This window comes from Myotis davidii, unplaced genomic scaffold (genome assembly GCF_000327345.1).
Source record: "Myotis davidii unplaced genomic scaffold, ASM32734v1 scaffold811, whole genome shotgun sequence".
Taxonomy (NCBI): Eukaryota; Metazoa; Chordata; class Mammalia; order Chiroptera; family Vespertilionidae; genus Myotis; species Myotis davidii.
The window spans coordinates 548,240-558,216 of NW_006283149.1; the positions used below are offsets into that span (position 1 = coordinate 548,240).

The 9,977-nt window shown below is 49.8% G+C and overlaps 1 protein-coding gene across 2 annotated transcripts in view; it reads left to right on the top strand.

Moving 5' to 3' along the window:
• UBE3A (ubiquitin protein ligase E3A) overlaps positions 1-9,677 on the top strand; it is a 29,693-nt gene extending 20,016 nt beyond the window's left edge. For both annotated transcript variants that reach the window (XM_015563045.1, XM_006753476.2), the window contains 7 exons: positions 1,463-1,607; positions 3,854-4,059; positions 4,611-4,775; positions 5,708-5,863; positions 5,959-6,032; positions 8,069-8,212; positions 8,998-9,677. In XM_015563045.1, the coding sequence (XP_015418531.1) occupies positions 1,463-1,607; positions 3,854-4,059; positions 4,611-4,775; positions 5,708-5,863; positions 5,959-6,032; positions 8,069-8,212; positions 8,998-9,118 (1,011 nt within the window). In that variant the 3' untranslated portion in view covers positions 9,119-9,677. The remainder of the gene's footprint in view (positions 1-1,462; positions 1,608-3,853; positions 4,060-4,610; positions 4,776-5,707; positions 5,864-5,958; positions 6,033-8,068; positions 8,213-8,997) is intronic.
• Positions 9,678-9,977: the final 300 nt, after the last annotated feature.

Sequence of the window (9,977 nt, forward strand, 5' to 3'; positions counted from 1 at the left end):
CTCTGCGCCTCCAACCCCCCCGGCAGCCCTGACCAAGCAGGCCCAGAGGCCCTCCACCAGCGGGTCGAGGCAGAACACCTGTGTCCTCACCAGGCTTCGCTCTGCCACTTGGAGCCTACATATGCAAATCAGCCGCCATCTTGGCTGGCAGTTAATTTGCATATCTCGCTGATTAGCCAACGGGAAGGGTAGCGGTCGTACGCCAATTACCATGTTTCTCTTTTATTAGATAGGATGCCATTTAACAAAAATCAACCAAAAAAATGAGTTGGCGTGTCATCTCTGACACGTGTGTCATAGATTTGCCATTACTGATCTAGGGCAACTGACCTGACTCATGAGTGTGTGTGTGTGTGTGTGTGTGTACAGGCACACGGGAACGTCCAAACTAGTGCTGTTAACCTATAGTAGTCACCTTGGGACTCCAATACGCATATTCCAGTGAGGTTTGCCTTGCTCAAAGATATTTTTAAAATTCTAGTGGGGTGGGGGTGTAAGTCTGGGGAAGAAGGAGGCATATGTAAAACTTTAGACAATAAATAAAAAGAAATTCTAGTTGGATAATGGCCAATAACCTGAAAACCCTTAAACATTCTATCTTGGCAAATTAAAAAATGTTTTTAACAGCCAGAAGGCATTTAAAGGGAGAAAGTCAGGTGGATGATCAGTTAGGCATGCTGTTAGTAAGCTTCAGATACATTAAACAACAAATTGCAGTGCAAATATTTTACATTAGAATCTAGTGGTTTTTTTTTTTTTTAGAGCAGAGAGGAATCTAGTGTGACTTTGTGATTCATCTCGTAATGACTGTTTATTCAGTACATACAAAGAAATATTGGGAAAGGTTTATCGTTGAAATGGTAGGTTTCGATAACGTTTGAGAAGTTAAGAGGAAGGGTATGAGCAAGTGCATGCCTCGTCTCCTAAAAGTGGATGTGGACTGTTCTAACCCGTGAAAGAGCGTAATGAGTATTGAGTGCCAGGTAGGAGATCAGAGGCTTTCCTGTTGATTGCGTGTGTTTTTAATTGAAGTTCATTTTACTTATGGCTGAAGAGATATTAAGACCTAATTCTTGAGTTTGTATTATAATATGAAGAACTATATAGGGAACAGTTTTGAGGTCAAACGTCTATATTCCACTGTTTCTGCTGAAATGATTTGGTTTGCGTCGTCCTGAGTTTTGTGGACTCCTCTGTCCTAACCCATAGCCCAGGGGTCTCCCACACAAGGACCAGGAAGTCTGCGTGTCTGCTGGGTGCTGCTTCCGTCGGTCAGTAGGACGTACCCTACCTCCTCTCTGCAGGCTCTTCCTGCCTCATCTTCCATCTGTGACCAAGTCTGCCCGCACTGGCTTCTTCCTTCCGCCTGACGCACCCCCCTCGCCCGCCCTCGTGTGTGCTTCTCGTGCGCGCGTTCCTGTCCCTGACGCCGCAGTCACCTCCCTTCCCTTTCACTCCCCAGCTAGAGATGATCGCGATGGAGAACCCTGCTGACTTGAAGAAACAGTTGTATGTGGAGTTCGAAGGAGAACAAGGAGTTGACGAGGGAGGGGTTTCCAAAGAATTCTTCCAGCTGGTTGTGGAGGAGATCTTCAACCCCGACATCGGTAAGGCGTCTCCGAGCCGAGACCAGGTCTCCTGGGAGTGCGTGTTCTCACTGGGAGGGCAGCAGCACATGGTTTGTGCGATTCCCTCGGCGCACCAACCCCATGTCATTTGTGATCATGTGTTCAAAGTAAACCTGGGAGACACATGAAATCATGCCCTTTTTTGAGACAGGAAATTAATTTGTAAGCTTCATGCGTTTGGCAACCTCAGCACTCGTTTCTCATGCACCTAGAAATGTTAGACATTAGCTCTAGATTGGCGATTTTTGCAGAACTGCTAAGAAAAATGCACGTTACACACTCTACTTGATGGGAGGTGATTGAAATGAGGTCAGAGAAACAGCAAAACGGACTTCAGAAGAGCCACACCCTTCGTCTCACGGGGCTTTTCCCCGGCACCTGAGCCCTGACGTGTCCCACACGCCCCTCCTTGTTCCCCCAGGACCTCCCTGCGGACGGAGCAGTGGCCTGTGCAGGCACATGGGGCGTTTGTAGGTAGTTGCTTTTGAGACCAAGGGCATCCGTCTGAAGTGCCATTAACTGTATGAATGGCCTGTAAGGACTGTAGACTGGTTTGACCTGCTCATACTGTGTCTGTAACCAAAGGAAGCTTTCAGTTGGCCATGCACCTTCTGCTTTAGACCTGAAAAATGTGAGAGCCGAGTGTAACGTGGATGGTATCAGACTGTCACTTCATGACCGTTACATTGTCTTAGAAAAATGTCCTCACTCAATCCAGGCCCTTAGGATCAAGGGGACATTTTAAAGTTCCTTTTATATTTCACTCAAGCTAAATGAAAATGAAACATTTTAAGCTTTTAAAAATCTATTTATTTACGTGCTGTATTGATTTCTGAAGTTTGTTGTACTTGAAATTCCCCATTTTTCCCAGATTTGTTCTTAATAAATTAATTTCACAGAGGTAGGGAGAGAGAGAGGAACATCAGTGATGAGAGAGAACCATGGATCGGCTGCCTCCTGCACATGTCCCACTGGGGTTCGAGCCCACAACACGGGCCTGTGCCCTGACCAGGAATGCAACCGTGACCTCCTGGTTCATAGGTCAGTGCTCAGCCACGGAGCCTCACCAGCTGGGCTCCAGATGTAATTCTTTTTTTTTTTTTTTAACATTTTTATTGACTTTAGAGAGGAAGGAAGAGGGAGAGAGAGCTAGAAACATCAATGAGAGAGAATCACTGATCGGCTGGCCCCCGCACGCCCCCCATTGGGGATCGACCCGCAACCCGGGCATGTGCCCTTGACCAGAATCGAACCTGGGACCCTTCAGTCCGCAGGCCGACGCTCTATCCACTGAGCCAAACTGGCTAGGGCTCCAGATGTAATTCTTAAACTATTTTTATTTAGTTTTCAATAGCAACTGAAAGATTAACCTTGTCCTTAGATGTTCATTTAAAGGGTAGTAATGGTTGTTAAGATAGGCAGAACCAAAGATTTATCTTTTTATTTTATTTTTTTAAATATATTTTATTGATTTTTTTACAGAGAGGAAGGGAGAAAGATAGAGAGTTGGAAACATCGATGAGAGAGAAACATCGATCAGCTGCCTCCTGCACACCTCCTACTGGGGATGTGCCCGCAACCCAGGTACATGCCTTTGACCGGAATCGAACCTGGGACCCTTCAGTCCGCAGGCCGAGGCTCTATCCACTGAGCCAAACGGGTTTTGGCAAAGATTTATCTTTTTAAATGAATAAGACAAAAGAAAGGTCTCCAAGCTTGGATTTTGAATAGTGGAGGCCATAAAAACTGAAAGGGGCTGTGAATACAAACAACGTTTGTTTTATTTACTGGCTCAGAATTAGTGTGTGAGACAGCTTTGAGCTGTGGGCATAATCCGAGTTAATCGAAGGGTATGGAGTTGGCATCACCTGACTTGGTTAGAAAGGTGCTGGACACACTTGGTGGGGCCCCTGTGCACTTCTGGAGCAACAGACTTTCCCTTCACGACCCAGAATTGTGCTTTAAAGCAGCACTTGTGGGTTAAAGATGTTTTTAAAGTGAAACTTGAATCTAACTTTTTGGCAATGCCAAAGAAATTGCTTGTTTCCTTGGCTTCTTTAAAATTACGTACAGCGCTACCTTTGCCACACTTGTAATCATCATATATGTGAGCTTTGGTTTCTCACGTGCTAATGTAACAGAGAGAAACATTTTTGTATAATTATTCTGTTTGTATTGCTCCTCAGTCTTTAATATTTTGTATTTCACAAAACCTTTCCTTACAGGCATGTTCACCTACGATGAAAACACGAAGCTGTTTTGGTTCAATCCGTCCTCCTTCGAAACGGAGGGCCAGTTCACGCTGATCGGCATCGTGCTGGGCCTGGCCATCTACAACAACTGCATCCTGGACGTGCACTTCCCCATGGTCGTCTACAGGAAGCTCATGGGCAAGAAGGGCACCTTCCGGGACCTGGGCGACTCCCACCCGGTGAGTGTCCGCGACCTGCGCCAGGGTCTCCTGTCGGAGTCCATCTATAGACACCGCTCTCTGCAGGCGGGTTCCGGGGGGCTGATCCCACGGGGTTACCCGGCGAAGCCACGAGGAAGGGCCTGGTGGCCACAGTCGGTGTGTCTCCTCGCCCCGTCCTCCCGGCCCCGAGACTGGGCTCCCGAGCACGGAGTGGACATCGCCGCCATCTGTAGTTTCCATTTGGGAACTGTGTGTGTTTTTCATCTTCAGCCGAGGAGTGAGGGTACATTTTCCCATTGGTTTTTTTTCTGAGGGCGGGGGTGGGAGGGAGAGACACACCGATTGGTTGCTCCCCACACATGTCCTGAGGATGGAGATTGACCTGCAACCCGTCCGACGGAAAATCGAACCCACTACCCTCCAGGTGCGGACCAGTGCTCTAACCACCGAACACGCCGGCCAGGGTGCTGTGTTTCAATCGTATGGTCCACGTCTGTTCTTCCAAGAGTGTCACAGAGGGTGCAGTCTGCGGCTCCGTGGTGACCTTGGTTTTCCGTTTCTGTTGTCAGGTTCTGTTTCAGAGCTTGAAGGATCTGTTGGAGTATGAGGGGAGCGTGGAAGACGACATGATGATCACTTTCCAGATATCGCAGACGGATCTGTTCGGTAACCCCATGATGTACGACCTGAAGGAGAACGGTGACAAAATCCCAATTACAAACGAAAACCGGAAGGTAGTGCATGTTTCTGCGTCAGTGTTTGTCTCTTTATGAACAGAATTTCAAAACATACAGTGCGTGTCATTCTAAAAGCAGTTTCTAATCTAGTCCAGGCACAGCCCCAACAAGTCCACTCACTGAGTTGTCAGTGCAGTCGCCACCGTTTCCTACATCTGGGACTTAAGGTGGTGTGGGAGCCCGCGGCTGACCACTACAGGCCTTTTAGAGAAAGGGGACGGGCAGGGAGGGAGCGGCCCCACACAGTGATGCCCCCCCACACAGTGAGCCCCATGTCATGTGCACGTGTGTGTGGCTTAACTACACTCCTGAGAAGGGTTCTGAAACTACATCTGTTGACCAAAACGTAAGCATCTGAAAACAAGGGAATAACCCAGAACATAGCAAGAAAATGATATAGAATCAACCTTTAAAAAATGTGTTCATATAATTTTTGATAAAATATGCTTACTAAGAAAAAAAAGTACATTTCCCTTTTGTGACTTGGTGCAATAGCTTATGTATCAAGTAAAACACAAAGGTATTTGATGCTTCCCCAATATTGTGGCTAGAAATCATGAGACTCCTGACCCCACAGGCACCGCACTGCTCGCTGCTGCCCCCTGTTTGCACGCATAGTTGAGGGAACCTCAAAACTGTTGATGCCCAGCTTTTATATTCAGTCCAGTTTAATGTCAAAATTGAAACATATCTATTGGTTTCCATACATGGCCTATTTACAGGTTAAAACTGCTGTCACCGAGAGCTGTGACATCATTTCAGGTGTATTCCTTTGCATGTATATAATTTGACTTTTAAAAATACTTTTGAATATTTTTCCTTTGGGAATATAAATATAAAAATAATTTTAAAAGCTGTGCAGCCCAGTAGCTTGTTGTGTTTGGTGTGTATAGCGTATAAGGAGTTCTTGTGGTTAATGTTTTCTGCAGGAATTTGTCAATCTCTATTCTGACTACATTCTCAATAAATCAGTAGAAAAACAGTTCAAGGCTTTTCGAAGAGGTTTTCATATGGTGACCAACGAATCTCCCCTAAAGTACTTGTTCCGACCAGAGGAAATTGAGCTGCTCATATGCGGAAGCCGGGTAAGCAGGCAGCGTCCGCGGACGCACCGTGTGGCGTGGCTGTTGGCAATGGTGCGCTGAGGGGATGCTAAGATGTGTTTTTTAAAAATTTGCAGAATCTAGATTTCCAGGCGCTGGAAGAAACCACAGAATACGACGGTGGCTATTCCAGGGACTCGGTTCTGATTAGGTGAGTCGCTTTAACCCCGATCATGGTGTTTAAATGCCTAACTGTAGACCTGGTCGTCCTGTACTGGTGGTGAGACGTTCCCACAGCTCACAAGGTGGTCCCCGTACCGTCACCGCACGTTCCTGACGGGACTCCCAGGCCGTCCTCCACCCGCGACTGTAGCGGGAAGTTTGCATTTCTTCGCCAGCAGTTTCTCTATGAATTTGTTTCTATTTTGTTCGTTCGCTTGGTTTGTTTTTCAGATCCTACGTGTAAGTGAAATTGTAGGGAATTTGTCTCCATTCGGCTTGTTTCACTGAGCAGCACCCTCTAGGGCTGCGGTCGCCGACCTTTGGGACCTCGCGGGCCTCCCGTTGGCGACCGCTGCTCTGGGCTTCCTCCTTTCCTCTCCCTCAGCCTCGTTTCCTGGAGGCCCGCCCAGCTCCTGCCCAGCAGCCCTCGGCCTCCACTGCGGCGTGGGCTGTCGGGTCGCCTGTCCCAGGACACGCGGCTGCTCCCCACTTTGGGCAGTAAAGCCCCTACGAACACATGGGCAGGTTTTTATGGGACATGGTTGTCATTTCTCGGGGTAAATGCCCCAGAGTGCAGTCACGGGGTCCTGTGCTCCTGGTGGGCCGGTCCCTCCTCATGCCTGGTCTCTTTCTTTGCCCGGAGTCTGATGAACAGAACCCGTCCTGTGTGTGTGTTAAAGCCCCTGTCAATCTGCCTTTTAGTTGGTGTATGGAGACCATTTGTGTTTAAGGTAATTATTGGTATGTGAGGGCCTACGTTTGCCATTTTATCTGTTTTCTGTTTCTTCCCTTTTATGGTGTCTACTTCCTGCCTCTCTGGGTCGCTGAGCTGGTGGGCGTGCGGGACTCCTCCTCGCTGTGTGTTCTGTACGTGTGTCTAGCAGAGTCTTCGGTGGGTGTTGGCGTCACTGCATTTGCGTCTGTGGGCGGATGCCACCATCTCCTCAGGGAGTGGCAGCCTTGCTCCCACTGAGCTCTTCCTTTCCCACCTTCCCCGCCTGCCTGAGCGTTAATGCGACCCTCGTCTCTGTGAGCCCCCAGCCCCCTGCTCTTCCCTCTGTCTCCTTGGTTTGAGGTTGTCGTCTGCCAAGGCAGGTCCGCCAGTGACTGTTCCCCTTCATCCCCGAGGCAGAGTGTCGTTCATGCTCCGTGGGGTTTGGTTAGTTTCCTGAGTATGTGGGTTGGTGTTTTTTGCCAAAAATGACAGTTTTCAGCCGCCATCTCCTCTCAGGGCCTCTGGCGATGCCCGTGTTCACTCACTCATCCTGGTGCCCTGTGGGCCTGAGATGTGATCAATGCGGCTACCACGTCATGTGGAAGCCCCTTTTTGTCTAAAAAATTTTAATCTTTTAGAAAGAACCATTGATAATGTGGCCAGACTGGTCTCAGTGAGCACTGCTGGTGGGCTGCCGCCTGCAGGTGACTGACAGAGGGTCTGGGCTCAGCTGACCTGCATGGGGCGTGCGGTCCTTCCGTCCGTCCTTCCGAGGGAGGTGCTGCAGGCTCCACGTCCGAGCGCTGGGACTGTTCTCCAGGCCACGGGTCTGGGCGCCGAGGGCTGGGGAAGCGCCAAGACATCGCAGGTCAGAAACGGCGTCGCACCAACAGAAAGGCCACGTGTTGGTCGCATTCGTGTATCTGCCAAGTTTACGGGCACCTGACTGTCCACACAGGCAGGCCCAGAGCGTCCCTAAGCAAGGGTGACAACGGTCGTTACGGCATGAACTTACCAGACCGGCTCCCTCTCCCCCCGTGCGCACCCTGGTCAAAGTCCTGGTCGTGGAGTTTGGGTTTAGTCTTTTGTTTGTTACCGGTTCTGTATGTTGAACACCATATTAGTTACCTTCTATGGTCGGTCACTTAGGTTTACCCGTTTTTCTGGGTCAATAATGTCACGATGAACATCAGCTTTTGAAACGTGTCCTTGAGGTAAAGGCTGCTGCGTGGACCCCCGGGTCCTCTCCTAACCGTGACGGGAGGTCCAGCTGCTCAGCCAGTGCGGTCAGCGCGTCCTTCTCCCCGCAGGGAGTTCTGGGACATCGTGCACGCCTTCACCGAGGAGCAGAAGCGGCTCTTCCTGCAGTTCACCACGGGCACCGACCGGGCGCCGGTGGGCGGGCTCGGCAAGCTGAAGATGATCATCGCCAAGAACGGCCCCGACACAGAACGGTAACGGCCCCCGCGGCACACACCAACATGCCTGCTTTCTACCCTGTGCACGCATGGCCTGTCCCACTCCCGGGGGCAGCAGAGGCCTCCACATCACCCGAGACGCGTCAGAGCTACCGCAGGGCGACACACTGGCGTGAGCCAGCCTCTGGCTCGGAAGGTTTTACCGGAAGCCATCTTAGGAGGGTGAACTGAGGCTCAGGAGGGGGTGGGGTCAGCACTAGGTTGTCGTCATCTTCACTGTGAGAGTTAACAGTCTTTGGTGAATAAGGACCCTACCTGGGCGGTATCCTACTGCGTGGTTTCCATGTGCAGAAACCCTCTATTGGTATTCTACAGTAACATTGGTATTTGTTACCAAGTCATTTACATAGTTTTTCTAATAAGCATTAAAGAGCACTTTAAAATCAAGATTTTTTGGTGATTTCAGCTCTAGTGGGGACACCCACTAATGAGGAGCAGTGGTTCTCAACCTTCCTAATGCCGCGACCCTTCAATACAGTTCCTCATGTTGTGACCCAACCGTAAGATTATTTTCGTTGCTACTGTTATGAATCGTCTACATGTAAATATCTGATCTGCAGGATGTGTTTTCAGGGGTCGCAACCCACAGGTTGAGAACCGCTGGACTAGGTGGATCTGTTGTGAGAGGTTAAGTCCCTACATGAGTAGCTCAGTGTGGCCATCCTGACGGCTGCGTTCCTGCACAGACCACGGGGGAGGAGGGCCATGTGCTCCTGGGCGCTTTCCCACGACTTACTGTCCCCCCCCTTCTCTCTCTGTAGGTTACCTACATCTCACACCTGCTTCAATGTCCTTTTACTTCCGGAATATTCAAGCAAAGAAAAGCTGAAAGAGCGACTGCTGAAGGCCATCACTTACGCCAAAGGCTTCGGCATGCTGTGAGCGCGAGCAGCGGGAGGCGCGTGTGCAGTTCTGAGTCCCGCGTGTAAGTGGTGGTAGTGTCCGTGCGGCGGCCGTGAGCTAGCGGTGAGCGGTAGTCCCCGTCCGTGCTCCCTTCCTCGGACCTGAGGCTGGGACAGCAGGTTTCAGCTCCTTCTGTGAACAAATCCTTTATTATTTTTCTGCGTGAAAGTGTTACTTACCCTTTCACTTGTATGTACAGAGAGGTTTTTCTGAATATTTATTTTAATGGTTAAATCACTTTTGCTTGTGTTTATTACTGCTTGAGGTTGAGCCTTTTGAGTATTGAGAAAACATATACCACCAACTGCTCCCCTAGGGACGCGCCACCACCTGTAGACCATGTGACCTTCAAGTAAGTATGGCTCTCCCGCGTCCCTGTATCTAACTCCAATCAGGAACTGTATTCTTTTTTTAAACAATTTGCTTTTGAAACTTGAAGTCTTGACAACAGTGTGATGCATTCGCTGCTGTTCTAGTCCCCAGAGAGCTTTCTGTGCAAAGTCTTGAATCAATAAAGATGGAAGGGAGCCCTCGGAACTCTCCTTGCGCCCCGCCCCCTAAGGCCAGGGCCGCTCTGTTCTCGTGGTTGTGGTCCTTGACGTTCACTGGGGAAAGAAAGTGCATTTGGGCCAAACGAAATGGTGCGCGCAGCCTGTTGCAAGCAAGTTGGGAAGGGTGTCGCCCGACACGCAGCGTGTGGACGTGCACTTACAATCCCTGTGATGGCTGCTTACCTGCATCTCAGTAGACAATCCGGTCTCCCCTGGTGTTGGCTTCATCGTGTCTGCTCGGCCCGTCGGGCACGTGCTCGGTGCTGCACCCGAGGGACAGCACGGCC